This window comes from Canis lupus, chromosome 1, assembly GCF_048164855.1.
Source record: "Canis lupus baileyi chromosome 1, mCanLup2.hap1, whole genome shotgun sequence".
NCBI classification, from domain to species: domain Eukaryota; kingdom Metazoa; phylum Chordata; class Mammalia; order Carnivora; family Canidae; genus Canis; species Canis lupus.
In genome coordinates, this window is record NC_132838.1 from 94564548 (window position 1) to 94591366 (window position 26819).

The following is a 26819-nucleotide window of genomic DNA, read 5'->3' on the forward strand; positions in this document are numbered from 1 at the left end:
ATATATTCATCTTGAAAATCTACACCACTGTTATCTTGGAGTGTTGTAGAGGAACTGTGAGTATCAAATTCCCAGGTACTGACCCACAAATATGTCATCAGGTCACCTGTGTTCAAAGTTTTGTGTTGTCATTAGATAAGGAAAACACCTTCACTGACCCCTCTACTTTTACTGTTAAGATTCATAGAATTGAAAGGTGAAAGGATCCCAAGTAAGAGCAGCTAGTCCAAACTCCCAAGAAACAGAAATCCCCATAAGGGATCTTCTGCTCACATACTTTCCACAATGACGCTCTGTCACTTGGACTTCCCTTCCATAGCGTTTTGAAATTATTTTCTGATACTGAGCTGATACCTGCCCTCTCAAGCCATAGTTTTGAGATTATCTGCCTGCTTCTTTTGTTTACATGATGACCTTTTAGTATGTGACCAGAATCCAGTCATCACTCATTGTTCTTTGCATTCCTGGCCTGCCTTCAATCTGAAAATCAGTACTATGAAAAAAAAAAAATCATACAGCTGTCCTGTAGCAAGGAAGGGTGTTCTTTCTGGTCCTCTGGGCTCTGTAATTTCCTTTGTTGATCTGTGATTTCTTTTGCTATGGTTCAACACAGTTGGAAACCTTTTGCCTTTTGCACTGATGTTTTTTCCAAGAAGGGGTTCCTGATAGAGCAAAGCAGATGACCAGCCAGACTTGAGGGTCTGATTTGTTTTGACCATTCCATTTTATATTATAAATTACTAAATTGGCATCCTAGTCCCAATCCATCTTGTTGTCATCTGCACACAATGGTCTTGGGTGTTGAGTTGAACTACCCCAGAGAAAGGCCACCACCATGCTTCACTTGCATTGAGGCAGTGTTACCAGTGGCAATGGTCCTCTTGCATGAGCTTTAACAACTCAAGGAAGTACAATTCCTGAGCCGCCCCTATATGCAAATGATTTCACAGTAATGCTTCTCTTCCCATCACTGCAAACGTGGTAATACAGCTTCCCCACAGGGAGTTTACTCACCATGGGGTTTTATAGGTGAAGCATTTCAAAACTAAAATGCAAATTTAGTTTTGGATTAACTCAATTATTATTATCACTCTGGGTATTATTACATCTTTCGTGTTTATCAGTTTAAATACCATACATACTCTCAGGTATCTGACTTTCAATTGAGAATGTTGTTTTTCCTTAATCATTTAACCTAATAGCAAGGACCATAAATGGGATTAGGCAACTAAAAGACCAAAGTATTGCATAGTTTTCCTGACAAAGCTTATTTGTTTATATGAGCCAAGGATTAACTGTTATCATTCCCTACCAACCCCAACTCTCCCCTAGATTCACCAACCAGCCTTGTTTAGATTTTTTTCTATAGTATTCCTCCCCATCTAATGTATCACGTAAGCTTTTCATGCCTATCTAACACATATGAATGCACCTGTTTTGTTCATTATCTCTCTCCTCTTTCTTGAATATGTACTCCACAAAGACAGAGATTTTGGTCTGTTTTATTCAGTGCTAGATCCCAGGACTGGGCATATAAGAGAAGTTTGACAAGGGAACACAAAAAATATTTTTTGAATGAATGAATGAATGAAATATTTCCTCAAATAGGATGAGGCTAACAATTTTGAAAGATGAACAGGTTTGAATATGTGAAATTTTATTTCCAAGTCTGTTCATGAGGAATAGTCAGTACTTTCTGAAGAGTACATGAGTACATGAGTACACTTACATGGTAGCAGTAAGAAGAGGAGGAGGAACAGCTCTAGTAGTTATCATAATAGTAACTAACACCCATGTAGTACTTACTGTGTGCCAGGAACCTGTCCTAAGCATTTTGCCTATCCTCTTCATTTAATCCTCAAATGACTCTACGGGGTAAGGGATTCATTATGTCTAAGATGCAGGTTTTTCACATTTTACTATCTCTGGATCTAAGTGCATCTTTTAGTAGATGGCATCATAGATTCAATGACGTGTGTGGTGTTATTCTCATTTTATGAAGGAGAAAATTGAGACCCAAAGAAATTAACTAATTTACCTAAGTTTACTCAGCTATTAAGTGGTAAAGCCAGGTTCTGAACTCAGGTAATCTAGTTCTGGAGTCTGTGTCCCTAACAACCAGGTTTTACTTTCTGTATTTATACCTCCAGAGTGTGTATGAAGTTATATATTGACTTCAAAACTACAGTGAACTTTTCTTGATCTTGATGTGACCATTCGATTAGCATGTGTGTGCCCTATCTAGTAAACCAGGAGTCTACACATGTGTTTGATGACCTACTCCATCAGTAAAGCATGTTAGTTAATATGTGTGTATTTGTGTGTGTGTATAGTTAGAAAGGATATTCTTATGCTGATAAAAGGATATAGCATAAGAAATTGACATTTTTAAAAGGTAAATGAAGTTGAACAACACTGACTTCATATGGTTTAGCCTAATGCATTGAACATTCTATAAATGTATAAAGATAGACATTTTTAAAGGATGAAATAAAAATTTAATTATATTTTAATGCCTTGTTAACTATGATTTACTATCATTAGCTAATACTTCAAGGTTAAATTCATTGTTAACAAAGGCAGATGGTCTTGACAATCTTGAGGTTTTGGTATTCTTTGTTTTTAGTTTCAGGTGTACAATTTAGGAATTCAGCACTTGCATACAATACCTGCTTCTCATCACAAGTGCATTCTTTATTCCCCATCACATATTTCCCCCATCCCCCCACCTACCACCCCTCTGGTAACCATCAGTTTATTCTCTACAGTTAAGAATCTGTTTATTGGTTTGCCTCTTTTTTTCCCTATGTTTATTTGTTTTGTTTCTTAAATTCCACATACGAGTGAGGAATATGGTATTTGCCTTTTTTGACTGACTTATTTCACTTAATATTAATATTGTACTCTCTAGCTCCATCCACATCTTGCAAATAAAAAAGAGTTCATTCTTTTTTATGGCTGAGTAATATTCGTGTGTGTGTGTATGTATGTGTGTGTGTATACACATACATACCACATTTTCTTTATCCATTCATCAGTTGATGGATAAATGGGCTGTTTCCATAATTTGGCTGTTGTAGGAAAATACTATGGAGGTTCCTCAAAAAGTTAAAAAAAGATCCAGGAATTGCACTACTAGATACTTCCCCAAAGAATATAAAAATACTAATTCAGAGGGACACATGCACCCCAATGTCTATAGCAGCATTATGTAAAATCTTGAGGGTTTTTAAACCACCACCTTATCAGGTCCAATTATGTACTTCTTGTTTTAACTTCATAAAGTGTCATAAAGATGTAAAAAGTGTCCCTCCTGCCACTTCCTTGTGTTTTGTGCTTGAAGTATTAGTATTCATCCTCAGTTTCTTTATGGGAAAATTTTTACTTTTTTGTTCATTTTGTGAGCAGGTTAGTCTAGTTAAAATTAGATAAGAGAATCTGGAAATCTGTAATAAGCCCAAAGGAATCACTGTTTTCCCTTTGGTCTTATAAAATTTCCTTCTTCCCATTAAGACCCTCATGCGGCATAAAAAGTGAGGCCCAGGGCAGCCCGGGTGGTTTAGCGGTTTAGCGCCGCCTTCAGCCCAGGGGATGATTCTGGAGACCTGGGATCGAGTCCCATTTCGGGCTCCCTGCATGGAGCTTGGCTTCTCCCTCTGCCTGTGTCTCTGCCTCACTCTCTCTCTCTCTATCTCTCATGAATAAATAAATAAAATCTTAAAAAAAAAATGAGGCCCAGTGTCCAATAGTAAAGTTTATGAAGCTTAGATTATTTCTTAACTATTACAATTAAAATATATTTAAATGGAAGTTCTAATTTTTTGCTTCCTGTACCCCAATACATGTACCCTACTAAAGAGTGGAATGGTTCTACTCATTGACCAGTGGATATCTGGTCAATGAGTAGAACCATTCCACTCATTTTATTAGGCTCTGAGGGGCAGACCACATTTATACACATGCTTAGGGATAAAGCAACGTTATCCTTTATCATTCCATTAAAAGTTACAAGAGTAAAACAAATATTTGACCTTTAATACTTTACTATTACCTGTGATTTTAGTCTTGAAAACTAAATGGCCCAGAAATCAAGTTCTGTACTATGTAAACTAGACCCTATCATGGTAATATTGTTTCAGGAAGTATAATCATATTTTTTAAAAAGATTCTTAAACATAACAGATACAAGGTTGAGGACTCAAGTCCTCATGGTTCACGTGTTTTGAAATTATAATCATGTTGATTTCTACTGTTTCTGTTGGCCATTTCATTGACTTGCAAGCATAAAAACATCACATCATTATTTCAGTTTTGTTTACTTCTGGCTGTTTCGTATTAAGTCTCTGTGAGTGAAATAAAGATTATACCAAGAGAAGAACGACATGTTACCATGCATGTAATGAATAAAATGAATAAAGATCTTAGGTGATGTAAATGCACTAAATAATCTACTAAAGTAGTACATGTGGTATCTTAATCCTAAAAGGGCCCAAACCAAAGAGTTAAATTCTAATTGATGATCTAAAATTCAAACTCTCTTGGGGATCCCTGGGTGGCGCAGTGGTTTAGCACCTGCCTTTGGCCCAGGGCGCGATCCTGGAGACCTGGGATCGAATCCCACGTCGGGCTCCCGGTGCATGGAGCCTGCTTCTCCCTCTGCCTATGTCTCTGCCTCTCTCTCTCTCTCTGTGTGTGACTATCATAAATAAATAAAAATTAAAAAAAATAAAATAAAATTCAAACTTTCTTTCTTAAGTATAATAATTATTTAAATGATTTATTCAAATAGCCAGTATAAAAAGTTCAAAAAGTAAGTATTATAATGTGGTATTCTAGATGAGATCCTGGAATAGAAAAAAGGACATTAGGGAAAAACAAGTGAAATGGAGCAAAGTGTGAGCAAAGTACAGTTAATAGTACTATATAAACATTGGTTCCTTAGTATGACAAATGCACCATGGTAATAGAAGATGTTAACAGAAAGTTAACATGATGTTAATAGATGTATTATTAACATCATATTCTACTGATGATTAACTCTGATGTTAATAGAAAGTAATTGGGTGATAGGTATGTGGGGACTCTGTACTATCTTTGCCACTTATCTGGAAATCTTAAAACTATTCTGAAGTAAAAAATAAACTTAAACTTTAAATAGTATTATCCAGGAACACGTATCAGTTTTTACAATGATACTATACTTCATACCCTTTTCATACCGAATTTCTGATCATTGATTGACCCATAGTTGAAAAAGTGAATGGCATGTGAAAATCAGCTTTTCTGATTATTAAATAAAGTCTAAGGAAACTGTGCTGGCCAGCTGGAAAGGTTCATGTTACAAAAACAGCATTACAATAACAAAAAGAAAATATCCAGGAATAAATTTAAGAAGAAATGGGTTAGCCCTATGTAAAAACTATAAAGCTTTAGGAGAAAGATACAGAGACTTGAACAAATGGCAGACATATTTTGTATTTGGATAGAAAGACTATTGGTTTAGAGATGACAATTCTCTTTAACCTATGTGTTTGTACTTGGAGCTTGATAAAAATAGCAATATGGTTTTCATAGCAAGGTAGGTAATTGTTCCTTTGAGCTCAAATGTAGCCCAACTATGAATGGGCGAGTTGAAGCAGAATAGAGGTTCCTCACTGCTGAGACTTCTGAACATCAGCTTATTTCTCTTGAGAACCCACCTGAATTGATACTTTTCCTAATGTAGACGACACCAAGCCACATGCCTAATTTTGTCCTAAATGAAAGCCCTGACCTCTTTTTGCTCATGATCTAGCCCCGTACCGCAACATCAGCCAAAGAATTTCTGTGGATCCTGTCACCTCTGAACATGAACTAATGTGTCAGGCTGAGGGTTACCCTGAGGCTGAAGTCATCTGGACAAGCAGTGACCACCGAGTCCTGAGTGGCAAAACCACCATCACTAATTCCAATAGGGAAGAGAAGCTTTTCAATGTGACCAGCACGCTGAACATCAATGCAACAGCTAATGAGATTTTCTACTGCACTTTTCAAAGATCAGGTCCTGAGGAAAACAATACTGCCGAGTTGGTCATCCCAGGTAATATTCTGAATGCCTCAATACAAATGTGCCTACTGCTGTTCCCTGGACTCTAGCATGATGCATGTTCATTCTAGGCATCCATCGTTTGTTAAATAAGTGAATGCATGAATGACACTGTATTTACAAAATGATTCCTTATCCCCATTCATCCAAGTCCTATTGCTGTTTAATAAACATTCAGCAAATATTTTACTGGATATGCCCTATGTGCCAGGCATCAGGGGCTCATAGAAGAGTTAGACACTGTTGACATTCTCCAGGAAACAGATAAACAGATAAGGCAATCCTATCCCATGTAGGAAATGCTTTTGTGGCGGGGGGGACCTGGGGGAGTACCCCAGAGGAAGACAGCTCAGGCAGTGTTTCAGGAATCCAGATCCGAGCACATCAGAGCTGCTCCTTTCTTTCCAGGGTTTCTGGGGTAGCAAGCGAATAGAACATACTTTTCTATCTTACTCTAAATAGGAAAGATCCATTGTCCCCGTCTGTCAACTGTACCCCCAAGATAGACTGTGACATTTCAACGCAAAGCAGTCAATTTAGTGTGTAAGATGGAAGGCTCTGGTCTCTGCATAAGCCACTCAGCTTCTGAGTGCTTCATTTTCCCTAGTTATAACAGTTATAACCTACCAGGCAAGGTTATTATAGGCGCCAGTGAGCTACAGTGTATGAAAATGATTTGAGACTCTTCCCTGCATAGACTCAATTATTGTTTTTCTTACTACCCTACCAGAGTGGGTAAGGTGGGATACAGAGTGATGAGAGGCTGAGACCTTTAGAGAAAGTAAGGCAGGAGAGCATGATGTTAACACAACAGAGGTGTTCTGAGAAGCACTTCTCAATGATGTTGCCAGTAAAGCTTCAGATGCTTCAGAAAAAACAACTGAGAAAGTGGGTGGAGGGATGCCTGGGTGGCTCAATGAATGGTTGAGTATCTGCCTTCGGCTCAGGGTGTGATCCCCAGGTCCAGGATCGAGTCCCACATCGGGCTCCCCACAGGGAGCCTGCTTCTCCCTCTGCCTATGTCTTCTTCTCTCTCTGTGTCTCTCATGAATGAATAAATAAATAATCTTAAAAAAAAAAAAAAGAATAGAAATCGGGTGGCAAGGAAAAGCAATACAAGATGGTCCCATGAATGAAAAGAGTGAAAAAACATTTAGAAACTTAGAGATGTTCTCACTGGGTTGTGAGTCACTTCAGTAGGGGCTGCATTTGTGGGTTCCTGCCACTTAAAAGTTGTTTTATGACAAATTATTTGTGGGAAGACTTAGTAATTCACCTAATTGCTTGGGGTCTGTTTCCTCATCTATAACCTCGGATTTTTAAAAAAATATTTTGCATACCTAACTGAACTTATTCTGAGATTGAAATAAAAAGAATATAAATGGGCTTTGTAAGCTGTAAACTGCTAGTGGATGGGCGGTTGACCACTGTTTTTACTTCAGAGCTTGAACGAGGTAGTCAGGGATCAGGACCAATGGAGAGAGGTGGGAGTTAGCAGTCTCTGAGCATCTTCGTGCCATTCTTCCCGCACGGAGCCAAGACAGATTGCCGAGAAGTACCAATGATCAGATGTCCAAGATGTTCAAACTGGGAAAGAGAAGATAGTGAGCGATGACCCTCAATCATGGCCATGTATACGAGGAGGTAGAAATTCTTGGCAGTGCCAGTTGGCCTTCATGTGCCATCTTTACAGTAGACTGCTAGCTTCTATATTAAAGAATGCCAGGGAGATCATTGGACCTCTCATTTAGGACTGAGCAGCAACTACCTGTGGTAAGCACGATCAATTTATTATCATTTCCATTTTGTAGGCCAGTTAGAAGATTTGCCTGAGAGACCAAAGTTAGTGAGTGGCCCATCTGCCCAAAGCCTGAGCTGTGTCACTCTTCTACGCTGTTCCCATTTTCCTATCAGAAGTATCTCACCACTCCAGCCGCTCGCTGGCCGGGAACTTTTTGTAACCCAAAGCTAGCCTAAATTAAACTTCAAGGATGATTATTCTCTGTCCCCTTCCCATCAAAATCTCACCTTTCATTTCTTTTTATTTCCTTTTGTTTTTCAGAACGACTGCCCGTTCCAGCAAGTGAGAGGACTCATTTCATGATTCTGGGACCTTTCCTGTTGCTTCTTGGTGTAGTCCTGGCAGTCACTTTCTGTCTAAAAAAACATGGTATTTTCTTTATTGCAATGGTCTCCATTGGGCATGTGGGGAAATGTACAGGAGTGCCACTGTTGTCAATTTGGCACTTATAGGCAGAGCCAGGGATGCTCAATATTCTGTAATGTCCCATGTCTCAGGGAGCTCTCCTACCCAAAATGCTAGTGGTGGCCCAGCCAGGAAACACTGATGTATAAAATGCTGCCTTCCTATTAGCATTCCCTTCCTGGGTCAACTTTCAATTATGCAAAGTGGGTTTCAGTTATGCTACCATGTGAAACTGTGGATTATCTTCTTCTCCATCCTGTTCATTTCATTATTGTACAGCATCGCTTATGTTGGAAAGTGGCAGTGAACACTTGTAGTAGCATTTCTAAGGAGATGACAGTTGGAACATGGCTGCGGGGAAACCTTGAATTGATTTGCAAGGTGGCAAAGACATTCCACTGTTGACTAGCAATGACAGTGAAGCTGAGCAGGGTTGCTCGGTGAAGATCATGTGTATGTGGGTGAGAGGTGGAAGAATGGGTGTGTACATAAGGTGAAGAAGACCAAGCATTACACCGTTTCTTTCCATCATGCAAATAACCACACACTTAGAATAGGGGAGGAAAAGCTAAAACACCTGTCAGTGTCAATTGAATGTGAATCTTGCATTATTAGTTGCATTGTTATATTGAGCTGGTTTCCAGGCACCCTAAGGAATAAAAAATAGATTCTTTTTTTTTTCCTGTAGAGCAGTGATGCTTTTACCATAGAGTATTTTACAAGACTTCTGGCTGAGGATGCTATGTAGTTTTCAAAATAATTTGCATGTATTTACCTCTCTCTTTGCCCATGGGAACAATTAAAATCCAGGAAAATGAGTCTATTCAAATAATTTCCTCCCATTCTGAGATGATTCAAAGTAGACATTTCCCCAATACTTTGAGAAATCTAACCAGGGGATCCAAAGATGATTGTGTGTGTAGAGTTATCTGAGATCAAAGAGGGAAGTAGAAGATGGAAGGGAATTCCAGCAGTGGTTGAAAAGTTCCCCACAGCCCCGTAAGAAGATGGTGGATCTGGAAAAGCCATGTGGTTGAGTGGAGGTCAGCTTTTTCTAAAGAACAGGTATTTAACAGAACTGAGACTATTAGCTAGAAGAGAAGGATCAGTTTTCAATGATATGATGATCCTGAGATGGAGTTGATTTGTCCAAGGACATGACTGTTGCCAACTTGCATTTTGAGTATTTTCCCATGAAAAATAATTAGTTGGCATTATGAATGGCTAGAAAACTAATGTATAATATAGTACCTCAGAATACTGGTACTATCTCTGAGGATATGGTCTATCTCTGAGGGAAGAATGGAGAATACAGGTGTATACTCCTAAAGAAAATCTCAGAGTGGGACACCTGGCTGGCTCAGTCAGAATAGCATGTGACTCTTGATCTTGTGGTCGTGGCTTCGAGCCCTACATTGGGTGTAGAGATTACTAAAAAAATAAATAAACATAAAAATAAAATAAAACCTAGGAGCAAAAGCATATGCCCTAAACTATTGAATTGACCTAAGGGGTTGGAACCCATGTAATTAATTCAGAAATCTAACCAGATTTCCTAGAGGGTTAAAAATGTTTCATAGGAACTTGGAATTTAAACTGAGTCACTATGTGGGATGGATGTAGAGTTGTTTTACATGGGAATAAAAATGACCTTTTTTTTTCCCCCCTCAAGGGAGAATGATGGATGTGGAAAAATGTTGCACCCGAGATAGGAACTCAAAGAAACGAAATGGTGAGAATATTAGCAGGGGTTAGGAATTTGAAAGAAAAAGAAACAAAAAGTTAGTTATAACTTACCAGCCATAAACTCTTCTCACTTTAAGGAATGCTGGCTGTTAGAACTGCCTCACAACTGTAAGATGAGAACTCCTCCCATAGCCCGAGGAGATTTAGAGATGGCCTGGAGTGTAGCATCCTGAGAGCTTTGAGGATGGGGAGAGGAGGCAGCTTCTGTCTGCTAGATTTATAGCTCAGCATCTAACACCTCCCTGCAAAAGGGGAACACATTGACTTACATGGGTGAGTGATAGGTAGATAGATAAAACGTGAGTAGCAGGCACTGTGTTAGCTGCTTCATATGCAGTGCCTAGGTTAATCTCCCCACCAAATCAAAGAGATAAATACTAGGATATTTCCCATGTTATACTAGAGAAAACAGAGGGTCAGGAAAATACATCAAATTGCCCAAGAACACATGCCTGATAAAAATCAGGCTTTGGAGCCCACTAGCCTGACCATAGAACCTTACTTTTAACCTATCCACTTAAATTAATTTCACCACCAATGTCTACATTTATAAAAGGTCAGAAAGACCTCACCCAGCTAATTGAACTAAGAAGAAAGTTATGTTAAGATTTCTAATTCTTTTTAATGCTGTTAGAAACCAAACTTCACAACCAGTGCTAATTTAAAGTGATCTAATTAATTTGAATGAGCTCAAGCAGGTTTCATTATGTGGTCAATTCCACTCAACTGTTTTGTGCTGCCTTTTTTTAAGCTTTTATTTATTTATTCATGAGAGACACAGAGAGAGAGAGAGAGAGAGAGAGAGGCAGAGACACAGGCAGAGGGAGAAGCAGGCTCCATGCAGGGAGCCCGATCCACTCAACTGTTTTGTAAAACTAAGTAATGAATGTTGTTTGGAGTGTCCTAGGGGTGACCAACCACTTCTCTACATTTGCCCGGAATTAAGGGGTTTTTCAGGATATGAGAGTCTCAGTTTTCAAAGCCAGAACAAACATGGGCAAGCCAGGTGGTTGGTCCTCCTTTATTATATAAAGATAATTGTGTAAATTTAATAATATAAATTTATTATATCATCTAGGAAATATGAGTTATGTTTGTCATTATTGTTCTCTAGATATACAATTTGAAGAGACATAATCCAGCATGGAAACTCCTGATCTTAAAGCAGGGATTCTCGGCCTGTGGTTTGAGTTCAGCAGAGCTACTCATGACCAGAGCAGTGCAGAGGGCCAGGCAAGCTGCAGGCAACATAGGGCTCAGAAGGCCCAAGTGGTGACCAGTGGAAGGTGGGAGAGAAGAGGAGGAGAACAAAGTAATAAAGAGTAGAGGAGGTAGCCTGCAAGGAGACTTTGGCACTTCAAAACGACTGGGAGAATCACAGGCACCTACAAAAGAAAGGAAGGACACTTCTGGAAGAGGAACCTCCCCATGAACCGTCCATCGCTCATCCTAGGAAAACAAGTTGCGATTCCCTGATTTAATGTGTCAGTTCCTGCAGAAGTGCACTTTGCCTTCGCTCAACGTCTCTATTTGTCATCTGTGTGACTGAAGGTCCCAGTGTTGCAACAGTATTTAAGGATGTTATTTCTATTTATTTTGAGTCTTTGGAGTCTTGTCGTGTGAGTGTGATTGTGAGTGATTTCTTTGGAAGACACATTGTAGTAGAAGTTAAAATTTTGTCACAAAACTACATTTACTGCTTAGTGAGTTGTGTGTGTTCAATAAAACGTGTAGTATTTATAAGGTGTTTGGTATCCTCCACAGCCGCCAGGACATGGGAAACAAGGAGAACAGACCCATGATTTCTATAGGATATTCGTTGCCTTATTTAACCCTCCAGTACTTTGGTTGACCCTAATTATCTTCTCAGACCTGAAGGTAATATATGTTACTGCAGTATCTGTTCCACTTTAAATATCAGTGTAAACCACTGTGTGGGATCCTACACAGAATCTCATTTAATGCCTAGGACAACTGTGTTGTGGTAGGAACTCTTACCGTACCATTTCACAGTGGAGAGCGCGAAGAGATCGAGTAACTTGCCTGAGAGAGTAAATAGCAGACCCTGGATGTCCACAACTGTACCCCGCCCCCCGCCTTTAGAATACAGCCTAGAGCTGTCTTTTTTTTTTTTTTTTTAAAGATTTATTTATTTATTTATGATAGACATAGAGAGAGAGAGGCAGAGACACAGGAGGAGGGAGAAGCAGGCTCCATGCCGGGAGCCTGACGTGGGACTCGATCCCGGGACTCCAGGATCGCGCCCTGGGCCAAAGGCAGGCGCCAAACCGCTGAGCCACCCAGGGATCCCCTAGAGCTGTCTTTTAAGAAATTCATTCATTCAGCAAACATTTAGGAAGCAGCCATGTCTCTATGCCAGGTGGTGAGTAAGCAAGACAAAGTACCTCTCTCCCCAGGAGCTCGCAGTATCATGGGGGAGACTGGTAAGAGAATTCATCATTTCAGTATAGTGCAGTGTCATAGTATAAGGTGTTGGAGGAGAATGATGGCATGAAGAGGAGAGTCTAGAAAGGCTCCCAAAGGGCGGGGGGCATACCCCCCAGGGCGTCTCGTCAGTGTGTTCCTTGCAAGTCGAAAATACATTTTAATCAAAGTGATTTTAGTTTAGGAGATAAGTCAGTGTTTTTAAAAAATTGTGGAAAGTAGCTCTCGAATGCCTTTTCAAAATATTATTATATTTACATCTGATTTATTTGCCTTTGCCATGCAATCTGACATTTATGTATATGGTGTTGGTATTGCTCAGTGGTTCTTTCTTTTTTTTTATATATATAAGTGCAATTGAAGTATGAATTCATACCTTTCCATGATTCAAAATTCAGAAAGTCCAAGAGGAGACATTAAAAAGTCCCCATTCCATCCTCCTAGATACCTGGTTTTTCTTTCCAGAAGCAACCAACTCTTGCCTTTTGTTCTTATAGTCTTCTAAAGATATTCTAGGAATGTATGTAGAAATACATATAAAAATATATTTTTTATTTCTTCCTCTTTTTTGCATAAATGGTAACACACTATTCACCTGCTGTGCACTTGGCTATTCTTATTTAATATATTACTTCTTATGGTGCCGTTGGAACAAATGTGAAGTTCCCAGAAGTCAGGCACTGGGTCTTATTTATTTCTAGATTAGCTTTTCAATAGCCTGTTATTACTTTTATAAGACTTACTACATACTAAGTATGTGCTTCATTGACATTTGAACAACCAGCATTTGTTGAGTGCTTGCTCCATGACTGAGTTTGGATTTGGTTTATTTTGTGTTTCTCAAAGTGAGACACTTGGGTTCTCCAGGGTACACTGGCTCAACCTAGTCCTAACGACTGACTTATTACCAATTCTGTTCGACAGAATCCTGTATGGAACTTGTGTTTTTTTTCCTATCTGTTTTCTCTTGAGTGAAAACTAGATTTTGATATTGCAGTTGTGAAATTACATGGGTGTTTTTTTGTTTGTTTGTTTTTGGAAATTCCAGTAGTGTACCTTGACTCTCACCTGTGCTTAAAAAAGGTCATGAGCTGTGCCTGAACCTCTGAGTCCCACCAGTTCTCATCACTACATAGATCTAAGACGTTGCTTTTCAAAGGCTTTGAGGTTCATGTGCCTCCCAGGAGGTCCTGTGTCTTCCTTCTCTCTTGGCCATTTACCTGGATTATCGACAAAGAAAACCTTCATTTTGCCACATTGCAAAGCTGAAGAGACAGAGTCTCTAACAGAACTCATTGTTACCTTTTGTACATGTTCGTTTGTACGGTGTCCCTCGTTTGCATGACAACATTCTTTGTGAAGTACAAGGAAGGATTCTGACTGAGCTTACTCCATTCCTCTTTGTGGTGTTGAATTTGTCAGGCACTTTATCCTCTTGTCTTGTGTTTTACTCTAAATGACATAGGCAGAAATGATACTTAGTTCTACATTTTAATTGTCATTGTTTACATCTGCATTAATTTAATAAAATATTTTTATTTGTTTTGTTCCTTGGTGCACCACCATGTCCATTGTCTTGTTTTCTAGGCCTCATAAAACCACAGCCAGTTTAATGTCCCGGTGGGAAAAGTTATGGGGGATATCTCAGCTATCTTCCTAGTTCTTCACTTCATGGCTGCTGTTTATGCAGCCTACTCTTAGTTCTGTGCAATGAAAAAATACAAAAAAAAAAAAAAAAGTAGTTTTTTCAAAAGAACGCATTGAAAACTTTCATTCTCTCTTACTCTGTAGTTTCTTTGAGGACAATATCAAGAAAAGAGTCAAAATTGTGTTGTACAAATTGAAGATCTGCAGGAGGGAGGGTGAGAGAGAAGGAGTGGTCCGCAAAACAGCTCTAAGGAAACAAAGGGGCTTTCCTCACAGATCACTCTTCTCAGATCAGTAAACGTGGATATGCAACCTAGCGCCTATAAAGCTGGATGTATTCCAGAATTCACATTCTGAAAAGGAAGTGAGACATCGAACATGAAATCAAGGAGAGGCTTGAGGCCTGGTCTAGGGTGGGGCCATAAAAATTTCTAGTTTGAAGTCAAACATGACAACACTTGTCATTCAAAGAAGTGTTGGTCTCTCAGTTGCTGAGTCATTAAGCTCACTTTAAAGAGACTTGTGATCATTTCTCTGAATCAGATACTCTCAAAAGATGAGGACGATGACTATTCCTAAGACTGTATGTTGGATGCTAGATGTTTTTAAAGAAATAATATCAGTATCTCTGTAGAAATGATGATGACATGATATTTATGCCAGCTAAGTGGGTGCTGGGTGGTGGGACATCTCAGCTTTATGACCAGTCTTCCTGGCTGGCTATAGTGGCCAAGGTTCTGGCTGGAATTTTGTGACAATGAAGGGCAGGGGGCTCATATTATAGGAAAATAGGCCTGAAAATGAACTATAGGCTTTCATTAAAGTTTTACTCCAGTCCTTTTTATAAGCATGCAACTATCTGCTGCAAGTGGGTCAAATATATTTTTATCTATTTTAGAAAACATATAGATTACTATTTTAAAAATTAGAATTCAAAATTAACTTTTGCACTGTTGCTGTTACTGATCACGTTTGTCAAGACAGATACATTCCGTTTTTATAATTTTTCCCTGGCCCGGGTCCCCAGAATTTAAAGGAAATTAATGTAATAAACCAACTTACCCCTATTAAAATTTAAATATTTCCAGAATTATTTATATTTTAAAAGAAATTAAGATTTGAAGAAATTGAAACAGTTGTTAGTGGTGGGGTTTTATCATCAATAGTTGTGGTAATTACCATCAATCGACATGTACTCCGTGCTAGACACTGGGATTACATATATTCTCTCATTAAATAGCATCGGCTCATGATGAGATATACCAAGTAGCAGTTTTTATTGTAATTCTTGCTGATTATTAACTTATGTCTTTTCCTTCAAATGAAAAATATAAAATGGCCATTTAAAAGTAATGTATATAAGACTATGATGTAATTTTCAATAGAGAGTAAGTGGCCAAATTGGCTGAAATGGATACTTCTTGATTTCTTAATTAAGCTATCATTATTTGGCTCCATTTTCCAGATTTATGAGAGTATTGCGGATCCTATCATATAGAAAAGTGGAATTGGATGGACAGGCAGTTTAGAATATCCATATCCATTCAAAGAAACCAGTAAACAGATTCCTTCCTGACTTGCACACCAGTCAGTGTGGCCTCTTCAGATCTCTTGCAGAAAAGGATAGTCAAAGCTAGGGAGATGGGAGTGGAGTGAGGTCACACCCAGGCCTCAGAATTCAGTCCCTCACGTCAGATGGCAAACCAGGGGATGATCCAGATGGGAAGGGGAGGTCAGAAATGTTAAGACCCTATGACCTGCTGAAGGGACACCCACTACAAGGTTAGGCCTAAGATAATAGGCAGCAGCATTCTGGTTCAAGGGGAGGTAAAAGGAAGCAAATCTCTAATCCTGCATAATCTCTGGACTGGAGACCACACTCTCAGATTGGATCACACACTCGCAGATTTGGTGCTCTGAGTCCACTAGGGATGACTATAATGGTGGTGACACCGAGTTAGGATGGTGTCCCAAATGCCTGTATTTTGGAGGAGGACAGTTCTCAAGAAGCAAATGGGTTTACCAGAAGAAGGCTCTGTGGTAGGATAATGGCAAATCTCAACATACTAATCTGGTTTTCCCTCATGTATTTCTCCCTACCTCTGCTTCCCTTCTTTGTAGCCTAAGAGTTGATTTCCCTTCCCCAGTCCATGCCAGTGCTGAGACACAAAAAGTAGCACTTTCATACTTGAAATTCCACTGACATTTTCCACAATTCCACTACCAACATCTCACTGCATCTCAGTTCCTCATTGGACAACTTCTATAGGCCAGGCATTCACAAAGCATTGCAGAGGAGTCAAAGATATTAAATGTGGCTGATGCTCCTCTGGAGCTTACCATCCAACTGAAGACATGATATATAAATTCAAGAAGAATTAACTAATAATTCAAGTGCTAGAAAATATGAGACTTTAAGGAACTGTCTCCGGACAGTGAGAAGAGAGGCCAGCAAATGTTATAAAGTCAGGGATGGAGGAAATCCCAGGTGCTAGGAAGCTCATCAATGAGGCCACATTCAACTTGGACACTGGAGAATGGAGAAGATGCTACCACTGATGATGTGTTTTTAGTCTGTTAAGGCTACTACAACAAAATACCACAGAGCAGGTGGCTTATAAACAACAAATTTATTTCTGACCTTTCTGGGGAGCCCACATGGTTGGTTGTATTATGATCAGGATCCTCCTCCTGGTTTGTAACTGGCACCTTCTAGCTGTCCCCTCACGGTAAAAGGTGCACGGGACCTCTGTGGGGTCTCTTTCATAGGAACACTAATCCCATTCATGTGAGCTTCATCCTCATGACCTAAGAACCTTCCAAAGTCCCCATCATCTTTAGGGGTAGGATTTCAGCATGTGAATTTGGGGGCACACAGACATCCAGGCCATAGCATATGGAGAGCAGCTTCTTTTTTAATTTTTTAATTTTTATTTTTTATTTTTTTTGCATATGAGATAAATTTAATGATAGAAAATTTGTGATCCCTGACATTTTAGTGAGAATGTAAATTGGTACAACCTCTGAAAAGGGTAATTTGGCAATATCTATCAGAATTATATATGACCTAGGATTTTCACTTACAGAAATTTACCCTATAGTTACATTCTCATATGTGAAAAATGATATATGTGTGAGGATTACAGCATTGTTTATAATAGCAAAACACTGGAAATAACCCAAATGTCCATCAAGAGGGAACTGGTTAAATAAATGGGGTGGCACAATCCAAACAAGAAAATGCTATATTAGACAGCCACATAAACAGATAAGGAAGTTCTTTCTGTACTGATATGAAACAGGTCTTTGAGATACATTTAATGTTGTTTAATACAAAAGGAGGGTACAGTATGCTTGCTTTGTATATTATATTAATTATGTATTGCACAGATAGTTACTTAGTATTTTGTATATTATGTAACTCTATGTATCCTTCCAGATACAAATTTTGCATTTTTTAAAAAGGAAAAAAATGGGGCAGCCCGGTTGGCTCAGCGGTTTAACACCACCTTCCACCCACGGCGTGATCCTGGAGACCCCGGGATCGAGTCCCACACTGGGCTCCCTACATGGAGCCTGCTTCTCCCTCTGCCTGTGTCACTGCCCCCCTCTCTCTTTCTCTGTGTGTGTGTGTGTCTCATGAATAAATAAATAAAATCTTTTAAAAAAGGGAAAAAATGTAGATACACAATTACTTGTATATTCAAAAAATTTATATCTGAAAGGATGCATAAGAAGCTATTAAGACTGGTTGCTTTTGGAGTGGCAGATTGGGTTCCTAGTGGGAGAATTGTACTAGTAGGACCTTTTGACTTTTAAATCATGTGAACATATTACGTATTCCAAATAAATTATAATTTTTAAAGTCTGTACTCAATTATTTGCCTTCCAGGAATTTTTACATACTTGTAAGGAAATGATAACTCATTAATGTATAAAACCAAATATAAACATCAGTGGCGAAGGAGTTTAACCAACTAAATTCAACCCAGCTGGACTTGAACCCAGCTGGACTGAATTTTTTTTTTTTCATTTGCGTTTTCCCTAATTTTCAATTATTTCACTACCAGTACAGCCTCGAGTATGGTGAAGCACAATCAATTTATTTATGGGCTCTGATGTAAGCAGCTGTGGATTTGGATCCACATGATAATATATGATACTATTATAAAGAATGAACAGACCAAATTAACCCATTGTTTATGGTACTATAGCCAGGAGATATGCTTCCATAGATATGAAATAACTACAACATTTGGACCTTGGGGAAACTTGCAAGAATGATCCCAACATATGTATTCACTCTGAGAACTCAGTTTTACCCCAAGTAAAGTTTTTGCATAACGGCAAGGTGAAAGTTTTGGGGGGCTTATTGGTGGCTATCAAAATCTTCCAAACTTAGGCGTGGCTTCTCCATGGGAAGCTTTGCTATCTGCCCAAAGGTCAAGCATCCCATCTTTGACAAACCACAAAATCTGTTTCACCTCAATTCTCTGCAGTTGTGAAAAATGAAAGAAAAAAAAAAAAAAAGCAAGATCACGGAGAAGTTACTCAATAGACAACAAAATTTACATAACTGAAACTGATTAGAAGAACTGTTTTTGCCGTGAGAATTGAAGAAAATGCCACGTCAAGCCTGAATAATAAAAAAGCTGATATCAGCAACAACAAATGACTCTCAACAGTCTTTATCTGTAAACCACGTCTCTTAGCAAGCTTGAAATAAGTTATAAATGCTAACATATATGAGACCAAACAAAATGGTCTTTTTCTAGGACACTGAAGAGGCTCGAGGACTTTAAAACTGGATTAAAATGATTCAGGCATCTAGAAGAAAACTGAAAACCAAAGACAAAAACAACAAATCCTTGTTTGTACCTACAACTGCTCTAAAACTTGCTTCATTTCGGGGTGACTATGGAAGGGAAAAAAATCTAGCTGTACTGAGAAATGTATGCATATTTGGAGAAGAATCAAAGGTTGCTTAGGGACCTGGAGGCAGACCCCAAGTTCCAGTCTGGTTAACTCTATGACTTTGGGTATGTCATTTAACTTCAGTGAGCTTGTTTCCTTGGGTAAAATGGAGTGAGGTCTCTAATGTGCTTAGCAGAAAGCATGGTGCAATCAGTTTGTGTATTGATAATATGGATGCCAAGAAATAATTTATTAAAATATTTTAATATTTTAAGTTTCAAGAGCTGTGAATCTAACCAGGCTGGTATTATTATGGATGACTTTAAAACCATTTTTTAAATAAAAATTAATTTTCCGGGATGCCTGGGTGGCCCAGTCAGTGAAGTGTCTGCGTTTGGCTCAGGTCGTGATCCTGGAGTCCTGGGATTGAGCCCGGCATCAGGCTCCCTGCTCAGCGGGGAGTCTGCTTTGCCCTCTCCCTCTGCCTCTCCCTTCACTCATGCTGTCTCTTTCTCTCTCAAATAAATAAATTAAAAAAAATAATAAATCGACATTAATTTGGTATTTATTATTAAAACTTTATTTTTAAAAATAAAAAATTTAAAGCTGAAATGTTTAATTTTTCTTACTACAAAGTAAAATAACTGTTAATTAAAGTTGTGCTGGGTTGAAGATCTAATTTGATCATCTTAATAATTTTGGAATTTTTCATTATGTTAAAATTAACTAGAATTTCTGTTCTTTTTCAATTTGCACATTTAAAATTTTGGCATTGATCCATTTTTGTTTCATCTGGGTCTCTCATGTCAGTAAATGCTGAGCTACTATAAAGTAGAAATTACTTAGACAATGTAACTTATTTAGGGAAAATTTGGAAAATGTTCACTTGGATAGCTGTGTTTTGTTTTTAAAGAAAGATGCTCCACTCCTTGGTAATTTTACAACAAATTTCTAGTTTAGAGCAATTTTCTAGTATAGAGCAATTCCTCTTTTTACACCTCAAGTTAAATATTTCTGCCTATTCTTTAGTCAAATTGAAAACAAATGATAGCAAAACAATGACCCTGGTTGGTTTCTAACTAAACAGAACTGAGCACACTGTAAGTGAGAACTTGTCCTCTTTATTTGAACATTCATTCAGCACCTACTGTATCTGCTAGGCTTTGGAGAGAGAGATTACCCCAACACGAGTCATCCACGCTGCCCTTAAAAACACAAAGACTGAAACATACGTTATGAGCATAGCTCTTCCTCTTCCTAAAACAAAACAAAAGACACAAATAACACGGTCAGAAACTGTGTTTCATAACACAGATGCACCAGAAAATAATTGAAGCAGTTTGAACTCAACTTTTATACTCTCTACCACTGAAGTCCTATTTTATCAAATCTTTGCAAAGTTAGTTCATGTATTTTCGTGCTTCATTGATTCTAACCCAAATGTGGTATTTTTGTGGTTGCATCCATTCTAGTGCCATATCAGAGCACTAGAACATATAAAAGGATTTAATAAATAGTATTAAGATCTTAAAAAATATTTAGTACCACTTCGGCAATATTTTCCATGCCTTTGTGTGTATTGATTCAATTAGTCTTCCAAAAAGAAACAAAAAACCTATGAGGAAAGTACTGTTACTATCTCTTCTTGACAGATGAAGAAATGGAGGAACAAAAAAGTTTAGATAACTTAAAAAAAAAAAAAAAGTTTAGATAACTTGATCAAAATCACGTGTCTAGGAAGCTCCGGCTGCAGGATGCAAACATCCTAAAGCCCAAGGTCTTAAACTCCGTTCTACACTACACTTGAATAATTTATGAATCATGTTAATGAAGAGGTTTCAAAGTTTAGTACTATTGGACCAGCATAGCATATTGATACCTACCTGAATTGAACAACTCCAGAAGCAGTCTGACGTTTGTTTGCCTGCACATTTTTGTTTTTCCAGGCAATGGGGGGCTAATCTGACTAGTGCTGCTCTAGATATTGCAGTCTATGTCTTTGATGAACCTTTGAACTCATTTCTGTTCAGTACATATCTGGTAAGTTCTGTTGCAGAATCATTGGTATATACATACATGAGAGAGAATTTTTGGGGAATGGTATGGAAATGTTGGGAAATGTACCAATTTGCATTCCCCATATCACTGTATGGGAACCACAGTTGCTCCAGATTCTCACCCAAATCTGGCATGTTGTTGCTTTTATTTTAGGCATTCTCGTGAATCTGCAGACATCAGATTATGGTGTTAATTTGTATTGCCTTGGTGGCTAATGGAGTTGAGCTCTTTTCTATGTGTTTATCAGCCATGTTGCAATACGTTTTTAGGAAGTGTCTTTTTAAATGTTTTGTTCATTTTTTTAATTAGATTTGTCTATCATTGATTTATAGGAATTCTTATCAAATTCTACATATAAGTCATTTGTCGGATATATTCACATGCTATGTGTTGTCTATTCTTTTTCTTAATGGGGTCTTTTTGATGAACAAAATGCCCTTGATTTTATATAGTCCTACTTACCAATTTTTCCCTTTATTTTTTTGTGGGTCCCGTTTAACCAAACTTTGCCTGCTCCAACATCAAGTAGACCTCTTTCCATGTTTTCTCCTAAATAGTGACTATTTTTCACATTTAGGTCTGCGGTCCTTCTGCAATTAATTTTTTTACACATCATGTGAGGTAGGGGGTTAAAGTACATTTTTACAAAATTATATGGATAACCAGTTGTCCCTACACCATTTATTGAAAAGACCATCTTTTCCCTTACTGTATTGCAGTGTCATTTTATCAATAAACCAGTTGACTGTATCTATATCTATGTATCTATTTATCTATTCCTGGACTCTGTTCTGTTACATTGATCAACCTGTTTGTTTTTTTGGTTTTTGTTTTATTTTGTTTCTGTCTAGAAAATGTTGTTAAAGCAGTATTAATGAGTTTGAAATTTTCCTCTTGGAACTAGGACAATGCTTGAGGTCGTGATTTTTACTTGCAGTCCTGGCTATTACCGTGACAGCTGGGGGGATTCATGCAATGAAAAGATACTGCATCTCTGTCTCCTACTGTTTTACCCATTTTCACCCTAAATCTTTATTCAGTCTGAATAAATGTGTTTGTCTCTTTATAAAAGTATAAAAACATACCCACCATTTACTGGTTTATTGGATATCTTCTCTTCCTTGTGCATTATTTCAAAAGTAGATGAACATAGGATTTAGTATATTTTTTAAAAATAAATTAAGTTACACTTACTTATGCATACCTAAATGTATTTTTTCTACTATAAATTCAGTGAACTCTAATTTTAGAAAAATATTTTGCTCTCTCACCCTGAAAAAAAATGGGTATTTGAATTCTACAAGGAAGTGATTTTATTCCAATCTAACCACCACTATGGGACAATACATCCTTTCTCAATACATCCTTTCTATTATAACTTAAATACCTATAATAAAAAAAAATATTGCATAAAACTGCATTCCTAAAGTGTTTGCTCACAGCTACAGTACTGTAGGATCAAATAAACTTTGTCTCATGTTCTCAGGTTTGGAGTAGAGTCATGTAGCAATATGCAAAGCAGATCCCCTGTTGGGATGTCTATCGGCCTCACAGGACAATAACTTGACTAAAACAAAGACAGTGGGCCATGCCCATCACTTCCCCATTTCTGTTCATGGATTTTAGGTTCCCAGTCACCAGAACAAAAATCTCAGGACCAAATTTACTCCTCCCTTTTTCCCATAGCTGAGCTTCAATTTTGATCTAATCCTCTTTCACAAATCCCTTGTTCCAACTACTTCTTTTGTGAACTCTCTGTTACTGATACTCTCTTGGCCTTTATGTTAGGATGTTCATATTGGCTTAAACAATAGGAAGATGATTATCTTAAATAGCAAGCAAGAAATATACAGGTAGAATGGCTCTGTCTCTATTTCTCTGCAATCCTCTTGGCCCCACTCTACTGGGTGGTTGACTCTATACTCAAGCTTATATCAAGACAGCAATGGTAGTTCCACTTTCCACACCCAGCAGAGCATACCTTGTGGGTCTCATTGGCCGTAACCGGGTCATTTACCCACCCCTGAAACCAATTGTTGGCAAGGATTTACCCAGGAGCCAGGGATGAGATCATCTTTCTCTGGGTCACATAAGGATAGATACCTTAACAAAGTCAGGGCCTTGCTGCCACGGAAAATTGGAGTTTGAATGGTAGCAGACAACCAACAGTGTCTGCTCCAGACCCTAACCACTTCAGTTTGAATAACTGCAGGTTTCTCCTAATCATGCTCCCTGCCTTTTGTTTTTAGCCCTCATTTTCTCAACATTTTTTATAAAGCCACTAATAATAATAAATAAAAAAAATAATAAAGCCACTAATTAATTCTCTTTCAATATATTTCTGTCATAGTCTTTTCTTAGTACTATGGTGGCTCCTCACTGAAGGAAGGATAAAGTCTGAACAAACACCTTGTCCTCCCCATTCAAGATCCCCACAGTGAGCCTCCAACCTGTCCCCTTTATCCTTCCTTCCTCCCTACTCCCTTATAATAGGGGTGGGCATTTTAAAATTTTCTGTAAAAGATCAGATAGCAAATATTTCAGGTTTTGTGGGTCATGTGATCTCTGTTGCAGATACTCAGCTCTACCATTACAGTGCAAAAGCAGCTATACATAATATATAAACAAATGAGTGTGACTGTATGCTAATAAAACTTTATTTACAAAAGCAGAGAGTAGATCAGATTTAGCCCCCAGGCCACACTTTGACAATCTCTGCCTTTTAAGAAACTTCTTTACGGGATCCCTGGGTGGTGCAGCGGTTTGGCGCCTGCCTTTGGCCCAGGGCGCGATCCTGGAGACCCGGGATCGAATCCCACATCGGGCTCCCGGTGCATGGAGCCTGCTTCTCCCTCAGCCTGTGTCTCTGCCTCTCTCTCTCTCTCTGTCTGTGACTCTAATAAATAAATAAATAAATAAATAAATAAATAAAATATTAAAAAAAAAAAAAAAAAAGAAACTTCTTTACTCCACAGGGCTTTAAACTGATATAAGTGACACTCCCATTAGAGCCATAAGGATGACAAGGTAATGGTTTGAGGCAGGGCCACATGCAAGATACCTTGCAGGGTCTGGGCTTCATATCTGATGCATCATCAAAATTTACTATAGCAGCATGACTTTTTGTAAATGTATTAATTCAATTAGATCATTATACTGATTCAAAGATCAAAAGATCTCGTAGGGCTGTGTTTCAAATCTTTTCCAGGCTGTGGTATGTGGATTTGCTATACTAAGACAAATAAATGGGTTTATTTCTCCACCATGTGGATAATATCAATTATCAATAATAATACCTGATACCTTTATCAGGTCAAGCTCTTCTTCCTACCCTCACGGGGGTACACAATCCTCTCCTCTCTCCCCCCTCACGGGGGTCCACACTCTAACTCACACAATCTTTTTTCTTTTTCCCATGATGCTATTGCTTTTTGTGTGTGTGGTAAAATATACAGAACATAAAACTTAACATCTTAACCATTTTTAAGTGTATATTTTTAAGAGTACTCATGTGCAATCATTACCACCATCTCATAGTTCTTTTTGTTTTAAAAATTGACACTTTATACCCATGGCATAACTCCCTATCACCTACTTCCCCTTGCCCCTGGCAACCATCAATCTATGGTTTCTGTCTATGATTTTGATTTACTCTAAAATATTTCACGTACATGGAATCACACAGTATTTGTCTGTCTGTGACTATCTTATTTCACTTAACATAATATTTTTAAGGTTCATCCAGTTGTAGCATATGTCAAGATTTCTTTTCTTTTTAAGGTTGAATAATATTCCATTGAATGTATGCACTATATTTTGCTTATCCATCCATCTGACAGTGGGTGCCTAGGTTGCCTGCAAGTTTTAGCTATTGTGCATAATGCTGTCATGAATATGGATATACAAATCTCTCTTTGAGACCCTGTTTTCAATTTTTTTTGCATATATACTCAAAATAGGAATTGCTGGATCATATGGCAATCTCATTTTTAATTTTTTGAGGAATTGCCACATTGTTTCCCACAGTGGCTGTACCATTTTACATTCCCACTAACAATGTGCAAGTGTTCCAATTTCTACACATCCTCACCAACATGTTATTTTCCTGGCTTTTTGGCAGTAGCCATTCTAGGGTGTGAGATGGTATCTTGACATGTTTTGATTTGCATTTCCCCAGTGATGTTGGGAAGCATTGTGATGTTGAGCATTTTTTCATGGGCTTATTGGCTATTTGTGTATCTTCTTTGTAGAAATGTCTATTGAAGCCCTTTACCCAAAATTTAATCAGATTTTTGTTGTTGCTGACTTTTAGGAGTTCTGCATATTAATCCTTATCAGATATATGATTTGTGAATAGTTTCTCCCATTCCTTTTTTTTTTTTTTTTAAGACTTGATTTATTTATTCATGAGAGACATAGAGAGAGAGGCAGAGGGAGAAGCAGGCTCCATGCAGGGAGCCCGATGTGGGACCCCATGCAGAGACTCTGGGATCCCACCAGAGTGGAAGGTGGATGCTCAACCACTGAGCCACCCAGATGTCCCAGTTTCTCCCATTGTTTAGGCTACCTTATTACAATGTTGGCATTGTCTTTGGATCTGCAAAATGAAAAAACATTTTTTAAAATTTAGAATCCAATTTTAATTTAGATTATATTCACCTAGACTCCTACAACAAACACTTGACCTCAACAACTTAGTTTGGTACAATGCTCAAAGTTGCCTTATCCTCACCGTCGGGGTCAGGCAGTTCTACTGATGTCATTGTATGTGAGCCAGCATGTCAGAGCCAGCCTCTCTTCTCACCTGGCTGTGCTGATGGGGTGGCTCCCATGCTTGCAGCTGTGATCCAGAGCTGAGTGCAGAAACTGCCAAGACACCGGTCACAAGTCACCTGCAGGATCTCCTCCTTCTTCTTCCTTCTTCTTTTTACCATGCAACAAAACTTTTATTAACATTTTGAAAAGCTGGGACACCTGAGTGGCTCAGCAGTTGAGCGTTCTGTTCAAGGCCTGATCCTAGGGTCAAGGGATTGAGTTCCGCATCAGGCTCCCTGTGTGAAGCCTGCTTCTCCCTCTGCCTGTGTCTCTGCCTCTCTCTCTCTCTCTTTCTCTGTCTCCTATGAATAAATAAATAAAATCTTTTTTTTACAAAAAGGATGGTACTGTTTAAAAAAAAATATATATTTTTTTGAAAAGCTATTGAAAAAACCAGCGATTCAGCTATTACTGAAACCGGTAATTTCTAAACTGAAATTGGGGCAATGACTAGAGTGCAGAGCAATGCCATCATTGGGCAATAAGAATTCAAGACTGAAGAATTAACAGCTATCCTTCAGACGGAGAGTTAACTCTTTCTGGATGTTGTAATCAGAAAGGGTGCGGCCATCTTCCAGCTTCTTGCCTGCAAAGATGAGCCTCTGCTGGTCAGGAGGGATGCCTCCTTTATCTTGGATCTTGGCCTTCACATTTTCGTTGGTGTCACTGGGCTCAACCTCCAGGGTGATGGTATTGCAGGCCGGGGTCTTCATGAATATCTGCATACCACTGCTCAGGCATATGCCATCCAATGGCATATGAAGTCCAGTTTATATTTTCTTTTGAAGCCTGTGTGTTTGGTGCCATATTCAGGAACTCATTGCCAAATCCAATTTCCTAAAAATTTTTGCCTTATGTTTTTTTTTCTAGAAGTTTTATAATTTTAGCTCTTACATTTAGGTC

General features: G+C 38.4%; 1 protein-coding gene and 1 long non-coding RNA gene across 12 annotated transcripts in view; one reads left to right on the top strand and one right to left on the bottom strand.

The window, feature by feature from the left end:
- The window catches only part of CD274 (CD274 molecule), a 144321-nt gene extending 130293 nt beyond the window's left edge, over positions 1 to 14028 (top strand). For 8 of the 9 annotated variants that reach the window (XM_072840490.1, XM_072840515.1, XM_072840508.1 and 5 more), the window contains 4 exons: positions 5795 to 6079; positions 8148 to 8255; positions 9964 to 10023; positions 11152 to 14028. In XM_072840490.1, coding sequence (XP_072696591.1) covers positions 5795 to 6079; positions 8148 to 8255; positions 9964 to 10023; positions 11152 to 11174 — 476 coding nt within the window. In that variant the 3' untranslated portion in view covers positions 11175 to 14028. The remainder of the gene's footprint in view (positions 1 to 5794; positions 6080 to 8147; positions 8256 to 9963; positions 10024 to 11151) is intronic. The other variant, XM_072840525.1, reaches the window with a different exon arrangement.
- LOC140641182 (uncharacterized) overlaps positions 3935 to 26819 on the bottom strand; it is a 50865-nt gene continuing 27980 nt past the window's right edge. For 2 of the 3 annotated variants that reach the window (XR_012037699.1, XR_012037711.1), the window contains 4 exons: positions 13785 to 13934; positions 10089 to 10279; positions 8114 to 8242; positions 3935 to 7672 (listed from right to left, as the gene is read on the bottom strand). This is a non-coding gene — a long non-coding RNA (uncharacterized lncRNA). Of the gene's footprint in view, positions 7673 to 8113; positions 8243 to 10088; positions 10280 to 13784; positions 20301 to 21563; positions 21692 to 26819 lie in introns of all 3 variants that reach the window. The other variant, XR_012037720.1, reaches the window with a different exon arrangement.